The 21963-nt window shown below is 56.1% G+C and overlaps 10 protein-coding genes across 10 annotated transcripts in view; 4 read left to right on the plus strand and 6 right to left on the minus strand.

Annotated features, from left to right (window-relative positions):
• Window positions 1–1116: 1116 nt before the first annotated feature.
• CCM_02826 (uncharacterized protein) lies at window positions 1117–1523 on the minus strand (the record flags this gene model as incomplete). The annotated part of the gene is made up of 2 exons (XM_006667978.1): window positions 1117–1241; window positions 1307–1523. The coding sequence occupies 2 exons, from the start codon at window positions 1521–1523 to the stop codon at window positions 1117–1119; spliced, it is 342 nt and encodes a 113-aa protein (XP_006668041.1).
• Window positions 1524–1907: 384 nt separating this feature from the next.
• CCM_02827 (ribosomal protein YMR-31) lies at window positions 1908–2434 on the minus strand (the record flags this gene model as incomplete). Its single annotated transcript, XM_006667979.1, has 2 exons — window positions 1908–2233; window positions 2347–2434. 2 exons carry the CDS (start codon window positions 2432–2434, stop codon window positions 1908–1910), a joined length of 414 nt encoding a protein of 137 aa, XP_006668042.1.
• Window positions 2435–3654: 1220 nt separating this feature from the next.
• On the minus strand, window positions 3655–4215 carry CCM_02828 (AIG2-like protein; the record flags this gene model as incomplete). The annotated part of the gene is made up of 1 exon (XM_006667980.1): window positions 3655–4215. The coding sequence occupies one exon, from the start codon at window positions 4213–4215 to the stop codon at window positions 3655–3657; it is 561 nt and encodes a 186-aa protein (XP_006668043.1).
• Window positions 4216–5612: 1397 nt separating this feature from the next.
• CCM_02829 (uncharacterized protein) lies at window positions 5613–7077 on the minus strand (the record flags this gene model as incomplete). The annotated part of the gene is made up of 3 exons (XM_006667981.1): window positions 5613–5811; window positions 5903–6311; window positions 6363–7077. The coding sequence occupies 3 exons, from the start codon at window positions 7075–7077 to the stop codon at window positions 5613–5615; spliced, it is 1323 nt and encodes a 440-aa protein (XP_006668044.1).
• Window positions 7078–8792: 1715 nt separating this feature from the next.
• Window positions 8793–10605, plus strand: CCM_02830 (cytochrome P450 6A1; the record flags this gene model as incomplete). The annotated part of the gene is made up of 6 exons (XM_006667982.1): window positions 8793–9106; window positions 9184–9679; window positions 9740–10078; window positions 10141–10288; window positions 10353–10360; window positions 10411–10605. The coding sequence occupies 6 exons, from the start codon at window positions 8793–8795 to the stop codon at window positions 10603–10605; spliced, it is 1500 nt and encodes a 499-aa protein (XP_006668045.1).
• Window positions 10606–11751: 1146 nt separating this feature from the next.
• CCM_02831 (5'-nucleotidase precursor) lies at window positions 11752–13622 on the plus strand (the record flags this gene model as incomplete). Its single annotated transcript, XM_006667983.1, has 2 exons — window positions 11752–11878; window positions 11938–13622. 2 exons carry the CDS (start codon window positions 11752–11754, stop codon window positions 13620–13622), a joined length of 1812 nt encoding a protein of 603 aa, XP_006668046.1.
• A 350-nt stretch (window positions 13623–13972) lies between these two features.
• Window positions 13973–15472, plus strand: CCM_02832 (uncharacterized protein; the record flags this gene model as incomplete). Its single annotated transcript, XM_006667984.1, has 2 exons — window positions 13973–15243; window positions 15304–15472. 2 exons carry the CDS (start codon window positions 13973–13975, stop codon window positions 15470–15472), a joined length of 1440 nt encoding a protein of 479 aa, XP_006668047.1.
• A 197-nt stretch (window positions 15473–15669) lies between these two features.
• CCM_02833 (indoleamine 2,3-dioxygenase) lies at window positions 15670–17023 on the minus strand (the record flags this gene model as incomplete). The annotated part of the gene is made up of 2 exons (XM_006667985.1): window positions 15670–16629; window positions 16703–17023. The coding sequence occupies 2 exons, from the start codon at window positions 17021–17023 to the stop codon at window positions 15670–15672; spliced, it is 1281 nt and encodes a 426-aa protein (XP_006668048.1).
• An 801-nt stretch (window positions 17024–17824) lies between these two features.
• CCM_02834 (kynureninase) lies at window positions 17825–19804 on the plus strand (the record flags this gene model as incomplete). The annotated part of the gene is made up of 3 exons (XM_006667986.1): window positions 17825–17866; window positions 18118–18427; window positions 18513–19804. The coding sequence occupies 3 exons, from the start codon at window positions 17825–17827 to the stop codon at window positions 19802–19804; spliced, it is 1644 nt and encodes a 547-aa protein (XP_006668049.1).
• A 393-nt stretch (window positions 19805–20197) lies between these two features.
• Window positions 20198–21963, minus strand: part of CCM_02835 (Fungal specific transcription factor) — a gene marked incomplete at both ends in the record, with an annotated part of 2685 nt that continues 919 nt past the window's right edge. Inside the window, one exon of the mRNA XM_006667987.1 lies at window positions 20198–21953. Within this exon, the coding sequence (XP_006668050.1) occupies window positions 20198–21953 (1756 nt within the window). The remainder of the gene's footprint in view (window positions 21954–21963) is intronic.

Genomic DNA, 21963 nt, shown 5'->3' on the forward strand with positions numbered 1-21963 from the left:
GGGCTACTGGACCGCTGGCGGCTCTATGTGAGTTCGGCAAGCATCGCTCGTCGCGGGAATGGACTCGGACGCAGGGTACATGCACCACACGACGACGGAGCAGTCGTCTTCTCCCAGTGCTGGACGACCAGGGTGAGCATGGTTCGTTGCCCACCGCCGTGACCTTGAGCTCATCTTTGGCGGTATCGACGAGGTTTTGCCACCGACGAGGGCCCGGAGACCCTAATCAATTGCTCCAGAGCCATAGCCACGGCTATGAATGCACAGACAGTCTCGCCCTGCCCGCGGCGACTCGTAAACCGACACTACGGCTGAATGGTCTACATGACAGCTAGACCCTACCTAGGCATTGGCGGAGGACACGTCCCATCTGCGCGTGAACTGCGACGCTGCGCATCTCAGCCGTCTCACGCGCCGTGGTTATACATGTGCATATATCTGCTCTTCCCACACGGCCTCGACCTCCCTCGACAGACCAGTTGTTGGCTTTTCGTGGGCGGGTGTTTGCAGCAAGGTCTCGGACAGGCACAGTTCTTGGGTTCCCGTGTCTTGTTGTGCCTTTCTGGTATTTGGCATTTGGTAAAAGAGTTGCTGCTCGGGAACGCAAGTCGCCTCGTTTCATCGCACGAGGTGAGGCGTGGCAGCGGCGAGAAACACACACCCTCTCTCCCTGTTGGGACTGCCACAGGCCTTTGATGGCGCAAGATGTGACGTCGATCTGTGCTGCCCCTCTGCAGCGGTGTGCTGCTGCTGCTGCGTCATTGCCGGTGACTGTGTGGCTTGTGTTGCGTCGCAGCGTCGGCCAGGCCGGGAATATACACGAGACTGGTACTACTTTGTTTCGGCCGGTGTGGTGTCACTTGTTCAGGCCGGTGCTAGTTGTTAGACTGGTGGTACCTTTTTGAAGGGCATTTCAACTGTTGCACGCTGCTGGAGTGAGTAGCACGGTAGTTACACAAGTCACGAAAATCGTTGGGGGTGGACATGTCTCAAATGTTTGTTCAATTTTTTTTTTCGTATTGCATTGCCCATCATCCTTGACCGCTTCTAGTAGCGAATCCTTCTTGTGTATTTTGCCCTCTGACGAGTGTCAACAAGACAGTCTGTACGCGCAAACTAGGCAGGTTGCGCAAGTACAACCATTGCGATTCCTATGGGGCACGAGAGCCACGCGTTGAGGGGATCTCCGGATTTCAGAGGGTCGACGTCGTGTTCGTCGTCGCGGATCCCTGCTTGGAGGCCTGAAACAGAACTATGAAGAAGGAAATGACGGTCTTTAGAAATTGCGGCGGCCAAGATGATCAACTTGGCCGTTGGCCAATGTCATCACCTCGGCCGACGCGCACTGGCTTCGTAGAACGAGGAGACTGTGCACAAGAGTTTCCGCGCAGAGAGTGCCAAGGTCGAGGACGGGGGGTGGTTTTGGGAAAGACGGGTAGCATAGCATGCCCGTGGGACATGATGAAAGAAGGGATTGCGCGTGACTTGTCCGCAATGTCGAGAAGCCCTCTTTCCGTAGACATTCTGCATTACATATTGACAAAGTCCACAGCGGCAACTCCAAGCCAAAAACTTTTGTCAAGATGCTTGATTCGAGGGGGGGAGATGGGTCGTGGTATATGAGTATAGCCGGTAGGGCTTGAGTATTGGCCAATTGGTCAATTGGTCAATTGGCCAGCATTGGTTGAGATTTGCTGGCCGGCTTTTCGGTGGTTGGTGAGGAGGGAGGGAATTGATTGTAGAGGATGAGAAGATTTTGGCCGAGGTCGAGGGAATAATGATGACAAGCACTGGCACCCGTTTCGTGTCTACGGCTCATGAGCGTGTTGCAATTCTTCCCTCCAGCCGAGCTCTCTTACCCTTTTCCAATTGATTGGACAAAGGAAGCGAGCGAGGCGCGGGTTTATTTAGCCGAGGAGAGCAGCGCCGCCGGACTCGACGGCCTCAATCTCGGCGAGGTTGATGGGCTGGCGGCGGAAGCGGGCGGGAAGCTCGGAAATGTCAAAGAAGACGCCGTTGGGGGCGTCGACGGCACCCAGCTCGGCGCCGGAGAGGCCGCCGATGCCCGCCTCGCCGGAGCGAACAGTTTTTTGAAGGGGGCCGTGCTGCTGGGCGTGGTCGCGGTAGGAGCTGAAATTGGCGTGACGGGCGGCGCCAGAGTCGGCGGCGAAGCCCTCAGGGAGCTTGCCCGAGGGCGAGGCGGGGTGAGGCTTGGGGGTGTGGTCAATGGAGGCTGCGAGAGGACTCGGTTAGCAGAGAGGTGATGGGCACGAGAGGAGGCGAGAGCGCGCAGCGCGGATTGGAACTAGGAATTGAGGGCGGCCGCTGGGATAGGCATCGACGTACAGGGAATGGAGCGAGGACCAATGAACTTGATCAAGGGCTGGCGCTCGGCGTGAGCGGCAGCCTGGCGGAGAGCGCGCGTGGTGAACATGATGGGCGGGTATGTGTGCGGTTTTTTTTTTTGGTTCGACGAGAGAGGTGAAACGATAGCCTTGTAGGTTTTCGGGTTAAGTAAGGTACGAGTAAAATAGGCGCGAACGACGAGGACGGAGAAACGACGGCAGTGAGCTTTGGTGGGGTCGTCTGTTTGCGGCTACTTGCGGAGAGGCGGAGGGCTTGTTGAGCAGGAGGATGACGGCGTACGTGTTTTTTTTTCTTGGATGAGATGATGAAGACGAGATGGGATGTACAAGAGGGGAGAAGAAGAAGAAAGGTTAGAGGGGTGCGGGAGGGGGGAGAGAAGAGGGAAACGGGAAACGCTGGGATGAATAATGTTTGTTCAGAGTAGAGGAGTCGGACTTGGGGACCGGTAGTCGGGGTTGTCGGGGTTGCTCCACGCCTCTTCTGTCAGGTCATGTTGTCATGTTGCACACGAGGCACGAGGAGAACTGTCAGGCCAGGCAGCCACATGTACTGTATTATTATTAATTAGTTGGGGAACGGCCGGCCGGAGGGAGATCGGTGCCGAACGCGAACGCGCATTTTCATCTGCTAAATTCTTTTTTTCTTTCTTTTTTTAATTGTACGAGCCAACGTTCTACTGCAGCCAGTTGCGGATTTTGGTGGAGATGAGGGTGCTGAGAAGCACGCCATTGGTAAACTAGCACGTAGTTTTGGCGCTATTTCGCCTTGTCTGGCCCGTTCTTCTGTTGGAGAAAAGCAGGGCAGCAGCTTGCCAAAAAAAAAAAAAAGTTGGGTAGCAATCGGTTGGACATAGTTCCTCCGACTTTCGGCAGGAACCTGCGGCCGTCTTCTTATCTCTATCCAATCACAATCACACATCTACGTCCCCGTACATTTCTCTCGCTCCCCGCGGTCGACAAGGAAAAAAAAAGAGAAGCATACTAGTTAACTCGGCATATGTCATGTTGGAAAAAAAAGGACGAATTCTCCTTCTTGATCAATTCATCGTCATTTTCGTTCTTGTTCAGTCTTGCCTTGTAATGAGCCATTTTTCTATATTCTTCTCTGCTCATCAAGCATTGCTCGTAATCGTTTTGAATCCATCCATCTCGTGCTTCAACCCCATGTAACTACCCACCCAAAAAAACATGTGAGATGGAACCCCAAAACAGCCCATGCCCTCCCCGCAACGGGCAGAACCGGAGAAGAGGAACGTGCATGAGACAAACCAGCATCAGATGCGAACTATTATTCCCCATCCCTATAGTCTTCACCAACCATCTCCATTCCGTCAAAGAGGTCAAGCCAGTCCTCAAGTCTCTCTTTAATAAACTTGTCAAGCTCCCATGGCTCTGTAGTCAGCATGTCTTTATCCCCAACCCAAACATATATGTCGCCTTGCACAGTTTCTCCCGTCGGGTGGCCATCACTGCCAAGAAGGCTGACAATCGTACTTTCCACTGCATACGTTTCGCCCTCGAAGTCGTCCAGCTTCTTCCTTTGGGACCTCGTGTCTAGTTGCAGCAGATACCCATCAACGCAGTCCCCTTCCTCGGCACTTCTGATAACTGCAGGATAGTCGCTATGCTTGACGGCTACTCGAGTGTATTTGCTGACCTGGGCAGGTCGAATCATGTCATCGAGATCATCGACTCGTGAGGAGTCGCCCAATACAGCCCATGCTAACAGCGGTTTGGCCCGAAGAGTGCCGTAGACGAAAAGCGGGCGTGGAGCACCGACGCTGGCGCTGCATGTGCGGCTTGAATCCTTTTCTGTGCCCTTTTCCACCTCACAGCGGCGCTGCTGCATTGCTACTTGTGTTTGTCTCGTGATTGGGTGGACAATAACTAGGCCTTTGGTGTCTAGCCGGCGTTTGCTCTTACGTCTCCCGAATGCGCAGTCTTTTTTGGCTCTTGATTAACCGATTTCGTCGAGTCGGAGCCGGATCAGTAATTCTTTCCAAAGGCGTGATTGTCGTTCAGGGTCACACTGCTATTTGTTGTTTTCAAGGAAATATTTCTTGCACAAGTTTACTTTTAGTGGCTGCCTGATACTTTGACAGTGTAAAGTCAGGTGACGCCACTGGCAGGCAACATAATTTGAACATATTCCGTGGTGCAACTGAAAACCTTAAACAGGACCTCGACACTCACGCGAAGTATATATTTTATATTTTTTTTCATCCTCTTTCAAAAGCTCGGTCATCGAAATTCCGCATAGCTGCGGAGCTCATCTCTTCCTGCTCTGTTGGGGATTCCAGGTGCAAAACGCGTGAAAAAGTCATTCAAGTCCTCTTGAGCATAAAATAAATAAGCGCAGTTCTCTAGATACTACGCTTGAATCTTATTAGCTATCTTTTCCTCTTAATCTCATTTATTAATATTACTTCTCATCTAGTCGTTAAATAGTCTATTCACAGCATAATCAGTCTTAATCCAGTTTTATAACATAAAGATGGGACGGGGTATTGTCTTCGACAACTGCTGCGAGGTAGATCTGCGAGAAACCTCCTTCGCCCCCCCCAAATCTTCGGGAAATATCGCACCATACTCTTGTTCCCCAAAAAACACAAGGCGCTGGCACCGGGCGGACCGGCGGACATTCTCATCTGTGGCGTCATCCCGCTCCCCATCACCCTATGGCATATTGCCGAGCCGAGTAAGCTATTGGACCAGCTTCCCGTGCGCTAAACTATAATCCTTTCCCGTGGCATGATATCCGCGGTCCTTGTATGTACAGTGGTGAAAGTAGGGCAGCCAAACGATAGTTAACCGACCCCCCAAGCAGGGAACTCGGCTTCAGCTCTTGTCCCGTTCACACCACCTTCATCTGCTCTTCTTGCAAGCACCTTAACCCGGCTGTCGCAACTCCGTACACGTGCAGTCACCCCATCTACTGGAACATCGCCGGACTGTCCAGAAAGCTGTCGTCGTCTTACACTTTGAAGTGGTGACCTGGGGCGACCCTGCCTGTAATGACCTACTCACAGTGTGCGACGCTACTATACTTGTCATTCCAAAGTGATATTCATCATAATTCATTCTTCTATCGGGTACGGAGTAATATAGGTAATTTATTCAACAATACCAGACAGCCCCTCCGGAAAAGAAACGCCCATTCCCCTATAGGGATAAACAACATGGCCACCCGAAAGGCATTGGTCAACATCCAATCGCCACACAATTCCCTCGCCCACATCAGCGCACTCATCCTTGCTTGACCTTGGCCTGCACAATCTCGACACACTCGTTGGGGTCCTCAAACACATGCCACGCTTCCTTGGGAATGTCTTTGAAAGCCTTCTCAAACCGCGCCGGTTCGTTCTTCTCCCGGAGTCCAAACATGGCCGTGTCGGTCGCTTTGCGGATGAGGATGAGTCGGATCCAACCTGGGAATGTGCGATATCTGTAAAAGTCAACGGGTCAGCAACCTTTTTGTGCATCGAGAAAGAACATAGACCGCGTCAGGTGAGGATGCTTGTAGTCTTGCCACTTACATTTCTCCGTAGGCCTCGGGGTCCGACTGTGTCGAGTCACCAATCACAATCAGCTTGCGCTTGGGCAGCCACCCATAAATCTTCTTCATCCGGTCTACCTTGTACTCTTCCGTGCCCATTGTCAGGGCCGCCAGCAGCCCTGCAATCGTCTTCCAGCTCGTGTCGCGTAGGATCAGAGTTCCCCGTGGATAGTGGGTGTCGCGGAACTCGCGCAGAAATGGGTACAGATTATACGGTGACGCCGACAGGTAAAACCAGGGTGTGTCGCTTTTCAAGATGCCGTCAATCGACTTGTACAGCTCTGGCATGCCAGCCACGGGGCGCGGTTCCTCGACAAACGTCTCCCGGAGGATACCGATAGGATCACTTGTCGTTGTTACTTTGATGGTATCGTCGATATCTACAAAGACTGTCAGTTAACAGAGCTCTGGTCACACATTGCCGCTTTCTTGACTCGTACCAGAAACGACGCTCCAGCCTGTCGGTCCGGCGTAGTAAGTCTGCAAGCCTAGCAGGCCCGGTATTCCGCTCGGAAGATCAGCCGTCGCCTCGACCGTAGTGCCCTTGGAATAGCTCGCTACCTGCATGACGTTGGCGCTGACGCCGTTGAAGCCCGTGGGGCCAAGCTTGATGCTCCGGCGCGCGCCCTTTTGCGTGACCGATACCGTCTTGGCGACGCGGACGTCCCAGACAAACGGGATCAGACGCTCGTGGATGGTCTTGCGCTCCGCGGCGTCGTCGGCGATGCCGAGGACGCGCGCAACGCCGGCCACGGCTTCGACCAGGTGCGAACGCTGCTCCTGCTCAAAGACGGCGGTGACAAACTCGGCCTCCCACGAGGCAGAGAAGCGGCCGCCAGTGCGGTACGCCATGTTATCGAAAAGCCAGACGACATCGCCGCGGGTGGCGGGGCGACCGCCAAAGGGGTTGAGGCTCCCGAGGACGCCGAGGACGCCGGCGAGGCTGAAGCGGGTGGTGAAGCCGGGCGTGAGGCCGGCGACGGCGGCGGCGCTGGCGGCGGCCAGCTTCTGGGGGTCGGGCAGCTCGGCCTCGACCTGTTCAAAGTTGTTTTGCTTGCGTGTTCGTCGCTGCATGTCGGCGGCAATGGCCGAGGGGCTAAATATGGCTTCTTGCTGCGGCGGCCGCTGCGGAGGGTCGGCGTTTGGTTCACTCATGGTGGGCAAGAGGAGACGGGCGCGTCTCCGAGGACAGGCTCAAACTGAAATAGGTTGAGGGAACAAGGCTGTTTCTGTGCCAAACAGCCGTGGACGTTTGTTCGCGGCGACGGGTGATGTGCTTGCGTGCAGAGGTTTAGGGCGGTACTAGGCAGCGAAAGGGTCAGGTGGTAGGAGAAGAATACGCGCTGGCACCTCGTGGGCGGACAAGTTGAGCAGCAAGTAGGTATACAAAGAGAGGCGACGAGTGAGGTCGGGAGTCAGGAGTTGAAGGGAGGTGAGTATGCTGTCATCGATGGGCGTCGCGAGGCCAACCCTGATCTCATCACATGAGGGGGGGGGGGGGCTAGAGGAAGGGGCTGACCTGGCGATGTCACTTGTCTGTTTGACCACCCAGCTCCGTGACGATCTTGATGGGGTCAACTCTCAGCCTTGCATCCACCCCATGAGGCAAGCTGCGGTGGGCGGGATTGTCGACAATTGTGGTGTCTGCCTTGGCTGCCATTTTGTAGATTTTCTTTGATTCCATGTACAATAACTAGCTGTTGACCCTGTGCAAGCAGGCAACTCAACGCTGGCCTCTCATTGGCCAGCGTGTGGGTGGAAGACCCACTTTCGAGAGCTGTGGGCCTGTTGATCCCAGCCATCGAGGGAAGGCAGCGTTTGTGTGTGTTTATTAGTTAGTCAATCAATCATCAGGAACCAAATTGACGTTATTATTGCTTTGTTATTATATTCGAATATACCTTGATTCCAACAATAGCAATGAGTTTGCAGTCTTGCGAGCGGTAGCAAGCAGAAGGATGAAGCAGCACCGGGCCGTGCCTTTTAGCTTTGCGCGAGGCCTCGTGTCAAGTTGTACTTGAAATCCGCTATGCCTATTTAGATGGCCCGATGGTCACCTGCTGTTACGTCACTGCAGGTAGAGCGGCAGAGGTGCAGCAGATCTGCCAGGCAACAGATATGTATGTACAAAGTACTGCCTATACCTATTTGCAAGCCAAAATTTACGGCTCGCTTGGAGACATGAAAAAGAGCAGGTAAAAAATAGAAATGAGACGAGGTCCTCGGGAACACATTTTAAGCTCGTGTGCTCTGTAACCCTGTAACCCCCCCCTTCCACAGCTGTCCCACACACCCTTACTCCGCGCCACCCAAGATATTTCCTCATCAGGCAACGGCGTAATTCATTCGGCTCCCCATTTAAAGCATAAGAAGAACATTTACGCGTGTCGGCGCTCCCTGCGTTCCGCCACTAGGGCACGGGAGATACGAACGGGCGCAACATTCCCGTCATGGACGACGCCTCTAACACGACGGCGAACATGAGGCGCTTAACGGCGGAAAGGTTTCAGCGCCATGATGGGTTCCATGAATTGGTTCGGGTGGTTCGGGTGCTTGCATGAATTGGATCCATTGCAAGCCCCTGGTTCCTGTGTCTCAGTGGCAGCCGTGATGTTTGTCTAACTCATAACGAGCGGGCTGTTGGCTACAGCCGACGTCCACCTTACCGGCCGCGGTTTTGGTGCTGACAGAAGTCGACTTTCTGGTATTTATTTATATGATCAACTCGGCACTCTTTTTCTTTTTTTTTTGCAAGCAAGAAGGATAAACAACCTCGACATTCTTCACCTGCCGAGCATACCACATCCCTTGCTCAACAACACAACCGCTGACTCAAAAAGGATATGCTACAACGATACATTTTCCCTGCCATGCTTGGTTGGCTCCCTTGGTGGTTTGCTGCTGCTGCGCTGCCGATGCTATGTACGGTTATCCTGGCCATGGCCGGCCTCGTCTTGCAACGACCGAAGCTGCCAGAGAACGCACCAAAGCTCATCACGGGGTGGCCCATATTGGGTTCTATCGGCTTCTATTTCTGGCGTCACGATTTTCTCGAGGGGCAGCGAAAAAAGCATGGAGAACAGCCATATACCTTCTACTACGGACGGTATCCCATTGTGAGCCTAGCAGGCGAAGCTGGTAGGGCCTTTTTGTTTACTGCACAACAGCTTAGTTTACATGCAGGGTATGTCTAGTACAACTCTTCTCCTTTTTTGTTTTTGGTTGCCAGTGTCAGCCATTTGCTAATTGCACAATATGCAGACATTCTGCCCTGCTCGCGTTACCTTCCCGTCACCAGACGGAATCTGCACACTCAGTGCGAAGTCAGATCAAATTGTTTAGAAAAATCCTCACCCGCGAACGGTTTTCTGAATCACTACCTAGTCTCGTCACAGACACTGACTTGGTATTCCGCCAACTGTCTATGAGCGGCAGAGCAGTGCCATTGTTCCCGGTCATGTGCCGCCTCATCTACCAGTTGATGCACCGCGTGGCGGGCATCCACGAAGTAGCCGAGAGTGACAAGCTTTTGGACTCGAGCTTGAAGCATTTTTCCAGCCTTGAAAAATGCACGGCTTTGCAAGTCATGTTTAACCCCTGGCCGCTGCCGGGGATGCTGTCCAAGTTGTGGGCTGCCATTAGTCTGCACCGACTGGTGATGCGCGTCATGAAGGAGCGTCGCAAGACTGAGCGTGTCGAGAGGGACACGTTGCAGTTACTCATGGACTACGGTGAGGAGGATCTTGAAATAGTCAAGGTAAGTTGGCACTCTTCTCTCTTGGTTCCCGGTTCATGGGCTTACCATGTTGAGCCGCAGTGCATTATTAGCGTCTTGTTCGCTGGCCTTTTAAACACTGGGATTTCTTCCACGTGGCTGCTCTGCTATCTTGCCGAGAATCGGGTGTGGTATGAACAAGTGCAGGCTGAGGTGGACATGTTCGTCAACAAGAACCGCAGGACGCCGGAAGAATCTGTGCGTGAAATCTTGCAACGAGTGCCCTACAATGACTGGGACACCCAGTTTCCCAGTATTTCCGTCTGCTTGCGGGAGACTCTGCGACTCGGAGTCTACCAACCTGCCTACCGAAGAAACATGTCGGGAGAGGATGTAGAGATTCCCGGGACAAATCAAGTTATCCCGAAAGAGTCTTTTGCGGTGAGTGGGCGCGGCGCCTAGTTGGCCAGAGTTTCACTTGACTATGTATTGACAATGGCCAGTTCTTCTCTATGGGCGAGGTCCACATGGATGAGACTATTTATCCCAACGCTTCCGAGTGGGAACCAGCTCGACACCTCGCCGGAAGAGAAGAAGGTGCACATAGACCTCATGAATTTGTTGGCTGGGGCTCTGGCCTACACCCGTGTGGTACGTCTAGTCTACATGGAAGATGCCATTCCGCCGATTGACCGTACTAACATCTGAATAGTAGGCTCCAAGGTAGATATGCCGTAGCGCGAACGGTGTCTGTTTTGTGCTAACATGAATAGGCCGCGACACTCGAGATTACTGTCGCTGTTGTTACAATGGTGGCCCTGAACGAATTTTGGCTCGTGGAGCGAAATGGAGAGGCGAGAAAAAGACGTCTGCCACGCGCCAACAAGAACAACCTGAGCGTCAATTTACCCACGGAAGAGATATACCTCAAGTGCAGCCCACGGACCAATAAACATGACGGGCTATGAATGGTTCATGTTTTGAATGAGGACAGTGGCGCAACAGGGCATTGGGCTTGGTGTCTTTACCATTCTTCCTTGAGAAAGAATAGGTTTCAGATTGACGACAACTTCATTTGCTTGTGCATCATGTATAAACCCCAATTTCTGATATTCCCACGTGGCAAGTGTTGGTACATGTATATGCTTATCTTGGTGTCAAGCCACAGCGGGCCGAATCTCTTGGCGCCAGGAGGCTCGGTGAACGAAGGCTATCTTGCTCAGCTTGACTGAAGAACGAGTCAATAGTTATTGAACTGTTGCGTTTTACGTGACCGCATACAGGTGATGACAAATGGTTATATATACTGGATTATGGCGTGGAGAAGAAAGAGAAAGTAAAGAATAGTACGAAAGGAAAAGGGAAAATTATAAAGAAAGTCGCTCATACGTGGTTTATTCATTGCCCAGTACTAATTAGTGAGGGTGGCCCGGTTTCCATCAGGCTATTACTGGGACTTGCCCATACCAACTAGAGCAGCTTGTTTGGCGATGCACAAGGAAAGCGATAGGCCCGTTTGCTCTCGTCCCCTATCAGCAAGCAGCCTCTGCCAAGAAGCCGGGGTTGTAGGGTACCTACATGAGACCTCTCTGGAGCTCACACAACCTCCACAATACACAATACATCAACATCTCCCTCTCTGCATTATGTAACAGGGTGCTCGTGAAGCCCCAGCCCCTCCGCTACAAGGTTGAGCTCACGGCTATTGAGACGGCTGCTATGCTGCTGATTTTTCGGCATCGGCTGAGATAAAAAGGAAGAAATACTTTGCACAACTTATTTGTTCTTGGCAGACGTACGTTTCCTCGTCCCACGTGCAAAGCATCCGACCAAGGCTACCAAAGTCGCATCTGAGACCCTCTGAAATTGCCCACGTGCCGCTTGGCAACCCGACGGCGTCAACTTCAAAAGTTCGTCAACCCGCAAACCTTGGCTCTCTCCACCCTTCCAAGTATTTTTCGGCCCCGTCCGCGAGAGCCCCCCCCCCCCGGTCGGCCGCCTCCGTGGTCCAGGTACTAAAACTAGCTGAGCCGCCCGCATCCCGTCCCGCCGTTGCATTCGTTGTCCGTCTTTGACTACCTGCCCTGCCGCCGACAGACGCCCCCCCCTCCATCATGAAGACTGCTGCTACTCTCCTCGCGGCCCTTGGCGTTGCCTCGTGTGCCGCCGCCGATGATGTCTTATACAGCAAGCGTCACCTCTCCAAGCGCTTCATTGACAGCGATGGCCACTACAACATGAGTAGGAGAAGACGAAATCGGTCGAGAAAAGAAGCCTCGCTAATCTAGGAATGTCAATAGCCTTTATCCACGTCAATGATATCCACGCACATCTGGACGAGTTTGCCAAGTCCGGCTCAGACTGCACAGACCCCTCCAAGGGCTGCTTCGGTGGCTATGCGCGCATCAAGACCAAGGTCGAGGAGCTTCGCGAGACGTTTCCCGACCACCTGCTCCTCAACGCCGGTGACGAGTTTCAGGGCACCCTGTTCTTTTCGTACTATGGTGGTGAGAAGATTGCCGAGACAGTCAACAATCTCAAGTTTGACGTCATGACCCTGGGCAACCACGAATGGGATCATGGTGACGAGGAGCTTGGTGCGTTTCTCACGAACCTGACTTTCCCCGTCGTCTCTTGCAATGTCAAGTCCGACTATGAGGCTCTCAACAAAACGGTCAAGAACTACCACATCTTTGACCAGCACAAGCTGGCCGTCATCGGCGCCACCACGGAGACGACCAAGGGTATTTCCAACGTCGGCAGCGGAACCAACTTTCTCGATGTCACGACCGAGGTCCAAAAGGCCATCTGGGAGATTCGCAACACGACCGACATCCGCCGCATTGTCGCCCTCACTCACATTGGCTACGAGGAGGACCAGAAACTGGCCGAGAATACCGAAGGCCTTTCCCTCATTGTTGGCGGCCACAGCCACACCCTGATTGGTGACATGCCCAACGCCGCTGGAAAGTACCCTACCATTATCAAGGACAAGTCTGGCAAGGAGGTCTTTGTCGTCACCTCGTACCGATGGGGCGAGTATCTCGGCTCCATTGATCTGACCTTTGACAAGGAGGGCCGCGCTCTCTCGTACCACGGTGCGCCCATCCACATGACCAACACGACGAAGCTCGAAACGTCGCTTCAGGACAAGATCCTGGCTTGGCGCAAGCCCTTTGAGGAGTTTGGCAGCGAGGTCATTGGAACGACCAAGAACGAGCTCGACCAGACCACCTGCCAAAAGGGCGACTGCCTCCTCGGCCAGGTCATGGTCGACGCCATGCTCGACTACCGCCGCAACATTTCCAAGAATGCTGGCGACGAGCTTGCCGACTTTGCCTTTATGAACGCTGGCGGTGTCCGGGCCACCATTGACGCCGGCAACATCACGCGCGGCGAGGTCATCACCTCATTTCCCTTTGGCAACGCCGTTGTCCAGCTCCCCTACTCGGGCAAGGACCTGCGCAAGATTATCGAGGGCTGGGTCTCGCGCGAGAACCAGTTCAGCAAGAAGAAGACGTCGTCTTGGTTCCAAATCTCCAAGGACATCAAGATTGAGTACAACCCGGACAACGCGGCCGGCAGCAAGCTGATTAGCGTGACCGTGGGCGGGAAGCCGCTGGACGAGAGCCGTGAGGAGTACCGGGTCGTGACGCTCGACTTCATCGCGCGTGGCGGTGACAATCTCCTCGAGCCCACGACGGGCTTTGCCGCCCTTGATGCCGATTCGGATGTATTCGAGGCTTACGTCAAGGCGAATACGCCCCTGACAAACGCTCTCGAGAAGCGCGTGGTCACGACGGATAAGAAGGCCCCGAATGCAACTTCGACTCCCGGAGGCAACAATGCCACGAGCACAACCAGCTCCGGCAGCGGCAGCTCCAGCACTGGTGGCGCCGCGAACCCCAACGGCGCTGCTGCGGGTCTTGCGATGTCGACTGGCCTTGCCTTTGTCGTGGCTGTTGTCATGGCTTTGGCGATTTAGTTGTAGGGATGAACTGGTGGATGAATGAGGGCATGACGATGAACGGGTACCAAAAGTATGGATGAATGTGTATGCTTGGTGACTAGACTCAATATATGTATATTTGTATATTTGTACAAATTATATTTGTATAAATGGTGAGGTGGTTGACTATGGTGTTGGCTGCCAGGATCTCATCTCTCTATCGATAACCAGGGGCGCGACCCATTCTCACCAACCAAACGCGCCGCGGGGACCACATAGAAAAGTCCCCCCTTTCCTTATGCGCAGAACATCTTGACTGTATTAACTATTAACTAGTTATCATTGCGCCAAGTCGATTATGAGTAGCTCGGCTAGCTGCTAGAAGTATGGAGCTCAATGCGACCACTCGCGCTCTCTCTCAACCGCACATTGTGCAGGCCATCTGCAACGAGCTGCCCGACGACAGTCTTGCCGTCGCAGCTTGCATCAACCACGACTTCTTCGTCTTTGCGACCGAGACGAAATGGAACACAGAGCCGCCTCTCTGGGCTCTCCAGCAGCGCGTCCAGCTGAGCCGGCGGCAGCTGTACGCCTCCAAGGTGCGCAGCTTGGCCCTGGACGACATGGCTATGAGGAAATATCTCCACGCATGTCGCAAGGTGCACTTTAGCGGTATGAAGAAGCTGATCCTCGAGCGGTACGGCGTTGAATGGGTCAGCGACGACAGCAAGATGAACTATGGCTTTATGCACCTGTACCTTCCCGAGCAGCTCGAAGCCCTAGTGCTGAGCGAGTGCAGCCCGACCAACCCGCTGCTTGGCGCATTGGCGGAGAGATGCCATCGCCTTCGCTCGCTGCGACTCCCGGCTTACGCTCCCAGGTTCGATTTTGAGGCGCTGGCCGCACTCATGGCCGCCAACCCTCTGCTCGAAGAGCTGGACCTGCATCCCCGCATCTTCAGAATCCGAGAAGTGTTGCCCACGCCGCTACTGCTGCAGTGCGCTCGCCAGAGGAATCTGCGCTCCATCAGGCTCCCCAGCACAATGCAGGCGTCTGCGGAACAATTTCGGCGGATCGAGGCTGAAATCTCAGAGCCCTTCCCGGCCCTGCAAAAACTGGCTTGGGCTGATCTGCCCTCGATCGCTCTCCCTTTGCTCAGCAAGTGGTGTCGCAACATGTCTGAACTTCTCATCAGTATTCATGACAAGGACGTGCCGGTTCTGGAGGCACTTTCTAACATGACAAAACTCAAACAGGCGCGGCTTCATGTCCCTCAGGAGATGACAATGTCCAGATCGGAAATCATGGCATTGACCTCGCTGCAACGACTCGAAGACTTTAGCTACACGGTGTACTCGTCGCGCATGTCCACGACCGAGTTCTCTCTCACAGCAAACGAATTCGAGAAATGGATTGCCCACTTCCCGGCCTTGAGGGAGTTCGAGATGGAGGTGGACGTGCGACTGCCGCGTGGTTACGACAGCGCCCTGGCTACCCTCGCCCGCTGCTGTCCTCATATAGAGCGGCTCAAGTGGCCAACCCATATAGACTTTTCCGAGCTTGATCTCGAGTCGCTGAGCACGCCTCTGTTTCCCAATCTCCAGTTTCTTACCGTGTCATTCGCGGCCACGGATGTGTACGAAGAGAAATTCCCCTAGTGAGTTCCCCAAACGATGGCGCGCACTTGTCGTTTTCTGCTGTGGCTGACGTTGGATAGTAACTATTCAAAGGAAGAGGTGGTCAAGGTCCTGTGCCATCATTTCCCCAAGCTTTTCCGATTTACCATACAGTCCCCAGATGGATGCGAGGGCGTCGAGATCATCAGAAAGGCGTTTCGCACCTACGAGGACAAGAATACTCCCAAGAACTGGGATCCCTGGGCTTGAGCATTGTGGACAGGAATTGAAGCAAAATACCACAAAAGTTCACCTATAAGCAAGACGGAAAGAGTTCCTCGACGAGATTTACAGCAGAAGCATGGAATCTTATTGTTAAATGCGTCTATAAAATGGAATCGCTGCGTATCATGAATGTCTAGGATATACATGTAGAAGAAATGCAAATGCATGTGGCCGCGGCGGCTCTATTGTCTCCGTTGCAGCTTGCCCGCTTCCGTCGTCTCATCACGGGCCTTTTTCAGGAACGGCACCAGCGCCGTGCCGCCTGTGCCTGTCAGTTGCTCGTCTTCATTGGCCGTCGACGACGAGCTCGCGAGGTTGTGCGTGCCCCGTTTCCCCTGCCACGGCTGCCTGGAGGGGATGACGATGTAGCGCGTGACGATGGAGATGTGCTTTTGGCGAAAGGCCGTGAGCGCCGTCGTCGCGGCCGTGTACGCGTCGCGGAGGCGCTGCGGCGCGGCGCCGACCATGGCGAGCTCGCGGATGCTGCCCATGCGCGCCACCTGGACGAGGAAGCGGCGGTGCGGGCCGGGCATGTACTCGCGGACCTCGTCGTGAAAGCTGGCGTGCTTGCCGTCGCCGTGGCCGCGGTGGTCGACGCCGAGGACCACGTCAAAGAACTGGATCAGCGAGCTCTGGCCGTTGCTGCCGCCGCGCAGCTGCCGCCAGGTGCTGCCGGCGGCGGCGCCGCCCTCGTCGTACAAGACGCCGCGCGGCAGGCCGGCGGCGGCCATGTTCTGGCTGCCGGCGAGAAAGGGGCGGATGCGGTGGTAAAAGGTCATGGGGTCGCACTTTTCGTACATGCGCTCGAGGAGGCGGGCGACGCTGTCGATGCAGCGGCGCAGCTCCTCGAGGCCGCGCACGACGCCGTCGTAGTCGCGGGCCTTGACGGCCTCGAGCGCGGCCGTCATGGTCTGCAGGATGCCGGCCGCCTTGGCCTCCATGGCGACGCTGATGAGGAGGAACCACGACTCGGACTCGGTGCCGGTAAAGGAGAAGCAGACGGAGAGCTTGTCCAGGTCGCTAAAGTCGTCGCCGTCGCAGGTAAAGTTCCACAGGTTGGCGGCGGCGTAGGTCAGCACGGGCGGCAGCTCGACGTGGGCCGACACCTGGAGGAAGGGGACTGATATCTGCGGCGGGAGAATCTGCAATGGAACGAATTGTTAGCAAAAGTGACTTTATTGACAGCAGCTGCTTTCCAGACATCCGAGAACGCACCTCTTTGGGCTCATCGCCGCCCCATACATAGGCGTGCGTCATAAAGGCCAGCATGGTGTAAGCCCGCCGCCACTCTGGTTCGGAGGCGAGCTTGTCGACGGAGAGCACCGGCAGCTGGTCAATGACATGGCGTATGGTGCCCTCGTCGATCAATGCAGCCAAGTTCTGTCCGACTGCTTCCCACGGTGTATAGTACGGGTGGGACAGGACAGGAACGGGGCTCTCGTCAGGCAGGAAGGCGTTTCTGGTCACGGCAAACTTTGTGAAATCTATACCCTGGTGCGGTGACCCCGGCGTTGGTGGCACGGCGTGTGGTGACATGATGATGTGAGCGTCTGTGAGTGTTTGTGTAGTATGTTGGTGAGATGTATCGTACACAACAACAGTGGTGGGCAAGGAAAATGCAGTACAAGATGGGATAATGGAGTAAAGAGGGCACTATGAGGGTGGGAATGACATGCATTTAATAACGAGCACGAGTTGGCCAGTTGAAAGAATGGGGCAACAATGACTGGCGACTGGCATGTATCACGATTCTGAATATGCTTACCGGGTACCGGATGTAGTGGCCGTGCTGGGACGCGAAACCCACCGAAGGACCCAAGATCCGTCATCCGCTAGTGCACCATCCGAGCAAATTACTATGTCGACCGACGGCTTCTGACCGAGACGATCAAGCAACTAACTACCGAGGAACCTTGCTTCCGTTGTGCGAACCGTGCGGATTCTATCCAAACTTGGATAGGAAGAGAGCTGTCAAACTTTATCCTCTATAAATGATAAACGGCGGTTCTAGTCCATGTCTCAGTAGAAAATAGCATGTTCCTTGTACCTAGCAGTCGCGTAAGTGTTCCGGAGCAAAACTTGTACCAGGAGTAGTTGATTCTGTCTGCCCAGACTCAGCACCCTGGATCGAACGACCTATCGTGCACGACTATCGGAACAGGGGTGTGATGAACCGCAGCCACTTGTAGGGCCCTTGCTCACCCGTGCATCCGCCACGGGGGCCTGCATAAGAAGCATGTAAGCAATCCCAGCACAGGAAAGCAGCCGAGTCATTTGGTTCTAGGCATGTTTTACTTTGATCCTTTTCTGGGCGTCTATTGAGTTGCCAGTGAGACAATGCGACGCCAACGGGACGCCTACAAATTGGGTCCCTGGAAGGTTAGGCGGTAGGCAGGTATCCGTACTCCGTATAGAGTACCTTGCGGAAAATCGGATAGCGGGACTTCGGAAGCAACCCGACACTACTCCGTACAGAGTAATTTGTACCAACCACCAACCACCTCCACCATTCATCATCGACGATTCTCCCCCACCAGTCGTCGACATAAAGTGGTTTGCAAAGTCGTCACTTTCGACCTCTTCTTCTTCGTCTCACGACTATGCGACATTGCCTTTCCCGCTTCATCCAGCCTCCGCCCTCGTCTCTCCCTGCTGCCCTCATTCCTCTCCGCCTTCCCGTCCCGATTGGTGCCACGTGCCGTCGTCGCTCTCGCCTCCTCTCCACCACCACAGCATCCGTAGCAGCACCATCCATGGATCTGCCTGCTTACGTTGAGCGCCTCCGTGGCGGCGCCCCGGCCAAGTTCCCGGCCGATGCCAACTCGCTCCCCTTTGCCCAGACGCTTGACTCGCAAGACGCGCTGCGCCATCTTCGCTACGAGTTTGTCCTCCCGACCAAGACCTCCATCAAGAAGACGGCCCTGGACGGCACCCTGCCTTGTAGGTTCAATGAAAAGCTCCTTTTCTACCCCCGGTCCCCATTTGTCCCGCCTTTTGCTGACCAGCCAAACTTTTTACCCGTCAGCGACCGCTCAGACCAGGACAAACGGTGCTAGCACCACCAACGGCACCGCCCCGGAAGAGGATCCCGATGTCGGCATCTACTTTGTCGGCAACTCCCTAGGCGCGCAGCCCAAGGCGGTGCGCCGCTACATTGACGCGCAGCTCGAGACATGGGCCTCGATCGGTGTCAACGGCCACTTCAAGACGCTGGAAAACTCGCCCCTCACGCAGTGGCAGGACATGGCCGAGGCCTGCGCCCAGCAGTCGGCCGACCTTGTCGGCGCCTCCCCCAACGAGATTGTCATCATGAACACGCTCACCGTCAACCTGCACATGATGATGGCTAGCTTCTACAAGCCTGATGCCAAGCGCCACAAGATCATTCTCGAGTGGCGCCCCTTCCCCAGCGACTATTACGCCATCGAGAGCCAGATTGTCTGGCACGGCCTGGACCCCGCGACCAGCATGGTCAAGATTGAGCCCGACGCCAACTCGTACATGTCCACCGAGACCATCCTGGCCGCCATTGACGCAAACGCCGATGACACGGCCCTTCTGCTGCTGCCCGGCATCCAGTACTACTCGGGCCAGCTGCTCGACATGCCCACCATTACCAAGTACGCCCACGCTCGCGGCATCGTCGTCGGCTGGGACCTCGCCCACGCCGCCGGCAACGTCGAGCTCCGCCTGCACGACTGGGACGTCGACTTCGCCTGCTGGTGCACGTACAAGTACATCAACGCCGGTCCCGGCGCCATTGCCGGCGCCTTTGTCCACGAGCGCCACGGCCGCGTCGAGTGGCCCGCTGGACCCGACGCCGCCCCCACGTACCGCCCGCGCCTCACGGGCTGGTACGGCGGCGACAAGTCGGTCCGCTTCAACATGGACAACAAGTTTGTCCCCACGCCCGGCGCCGGCGGCTACCAGGCCTCGAACCCCTCGGCCCTCGAGCTCGCCAACCTCGCCGGCGCCCTCTCCGTCTTCAACAAGACCACCATGCGCGACCTGCGCTCCAAGGCCCTCGTCCTTACCGCCTACGCCGAGCACCTCCTCGACGGCATCCTCGCCGACGCCGAGGGCGACGCCCCGTTCCGTATCCTCACCCCGCGGGATCCGCTCCAGCGCGGCACGCAGCTGAGCGTCATGCTGCGCGACGGCCTGCTGGACGACGTCACGGCCGCGCTGGAGCTCAACGGCGTGCTTTGCGACAAGCGCAAGCCGGGCGTGATCCGTGTGGCCCCTGTGCCTCTCTATTCCCGATTCGAGGATGTTTGGCGCTTTATGCAGATTCTGCGCGGCGCGCTGAAGTTGTAGAGCCCCATGTGGCATCATCTCGTCGCAAATCTACGCGTATCAAAAAAAATAGCATTAGACAGACTATATTAATGACTTGAAAGAATTGAATGTATTATACAAAAAAATCGCACTATCGTCTGCTAGCCATTGCTAGCCGTCACCTTGCGTCTGGGTCGCGCTGGCTGGTCGTGCTCCGCTTCGGATGGAGTTTGTCATGGCTTCGGAATTTCGGATGGTGGCGGTCCTCAACAAGCTGGCCGTCCCACATAACCTGCCTTTTCTTTGATGGGACGTAAACAGTAGCCGTAAGAGGCTGCTTAAGATCGTGTCTATCCGATTGTAGCCGGCGTTTGGCGTCCGAGCCGCCATCCATCAAGGTGGGCGGACGAATCTTCCGATTAGAGTTGACACCTAGAAATAATGCGCCAGGTCAATGCCGCCGCCTGCGTCCAAGAGCGGGAACAAGTTGACGGCCGAGCCGGCGCCGCCGTCCTCTTCATTGACGCCAAAAGAGTTGCCCCAGTAGTCCGCGTCAGGGGTGTGCAGCATCGACTCTGACAGGCCGAGGAACGCTGAATCAATGTCTCCGAGGCGCGGCGATGCGGCGGCCGTCCCGCCTCCGTAATGACCGTCCCGGTCCGGGCGCCAGTTGCTGTTGCGGGGCGCCTGCCACGGCATGGGCGATGTGACCGGATTACCTCGTAGCAACGCACCGCTCTCTGTCCTGCTCGGCGCGGGCGTGGTGCCCAGTGTCGCTGCGGCACGTCCTGTCACCGGAGTTCGTAGCGCCGCGGCTCGATGGCTGCCCGCATCGCGCGGCGAGTTTGCACTGCTTGCGCCGCCGCCGCTGCCGAGCGATGGGCGGGCATCGTGCGGCACGAGGCCAAACAGCTGGCTCGAGCTCTCGGTGCGGCGCATGCGCTCCTGCATCTCCCGTCGCTCGAGATCCTCGAGGGCCGTCGTGAGCAGCGACTGCGCGATGAGGCTGTACTGCGTCGCATGGCCGTCGGTCCGCGCAAAGTGGTCCAGGGCCTGGATCGACATGCGCGCGTACTTTTCCAGGATCCGGCCGAAGCCGCCGAGCAGCCCGACGCCGAGCACCAGGGACGCCGCAAAGAGCCACGAGACGAGCATGGGCGCACGGTGGCGCAGCACGTTTCGCTCAATCAAGTCGAGCACCGGATCGACCAGGAGGCTGGCGGCGTCGATGCAGGCGTCGGCCAGCTTGGTCTTGCCCGACGGCGAGCGCCCGGCGGCGGCCGCGTGCGCCGGCGCGTCCGACAGCCGGCGATACAGCTCGTACATGAGAAACGGCCGGGCGACGAGCATGACGGAGTAGTAGTACGTAGAGAGCACCTGACAGGCGCCGCTGACGCGCGCCTCGTCGTCGCCGGGCTGCGTGACGACGTCCTTGAGCTGCTGCAGCCAGCGGTCCGACCAGCCGCGCAGCTGCCGCGAGATGCCCTCGGTCAGCTGGAGGGAGATTGTGCGGCGCGAGTAAATCTCAACCACAATCGTCTCCGTGATGAGCAGGATCTGGACCGACGCGTTGAGCAGGTCGAGCACCTCGTGGCCATCGTCATCGAGCGCGCGGTATGACACGGTGCAGTCCACGTCCGACGTCGCGGGCGGGCGGCCCATGGACGTGCTGAGGAAGAGGTCGAGCGCGCGCAGGCTCTTCCACAGGTTGTCGCGCCGCCGGCGGACCGCCTCGCCGAAGCGCGCATTCACCTCGGTGCGGTGCACGCCAATGGCATAAGCCGCGCGTGCGGCGATGCCGAAGAACAAGAACGCGCCGTTGATCTGGCACGAGCACAGCATGTACATGGTGACGAGCACAAACGACTGCACCGTCTCGGCGCTCAGGTCCCCGCTCATGTCGATGTAGGCCCGGCCTCGCGCGTACTCAAAGTACTCTTGCGCCAGCAAATCGTCGTCGGCCAGCCGGCCAATGGCCAGCACGAGGTACTTGATGGTGGACGCGCCGTCGGCCGGCTTGTGCGGCTGGTCGGCCCACAGCAGCACGTCGTCGAGCAGCGTCGCATTGTCAAAGAGGTCAATCAAGCCCGTGGTAGTCGCCAGGTATGCCGATACGGCCGTCGCGACGTCCCCGGGGTGCACCGGCGGCGGGGAGCTTCCGGGCGCCTGTCCCCCGGCGCCGGCGCCGCTGCGCCGGC

Source organism: Cordyceps militaris (genome assembly GCF_000225605.1).
Source record: "Cordyceps militaris CM01 unplaced genomic scaffold CCM_S00002, whole genome shotgun sequence".
NCBI classification, from domain to species: domain Eukaryota; kingdom Fungi; phylum Ascomycota; class Sordariomycetes; order Hypocreales; family Cordycipitaceae; genus Cordyceps; species Cordyceps militaris.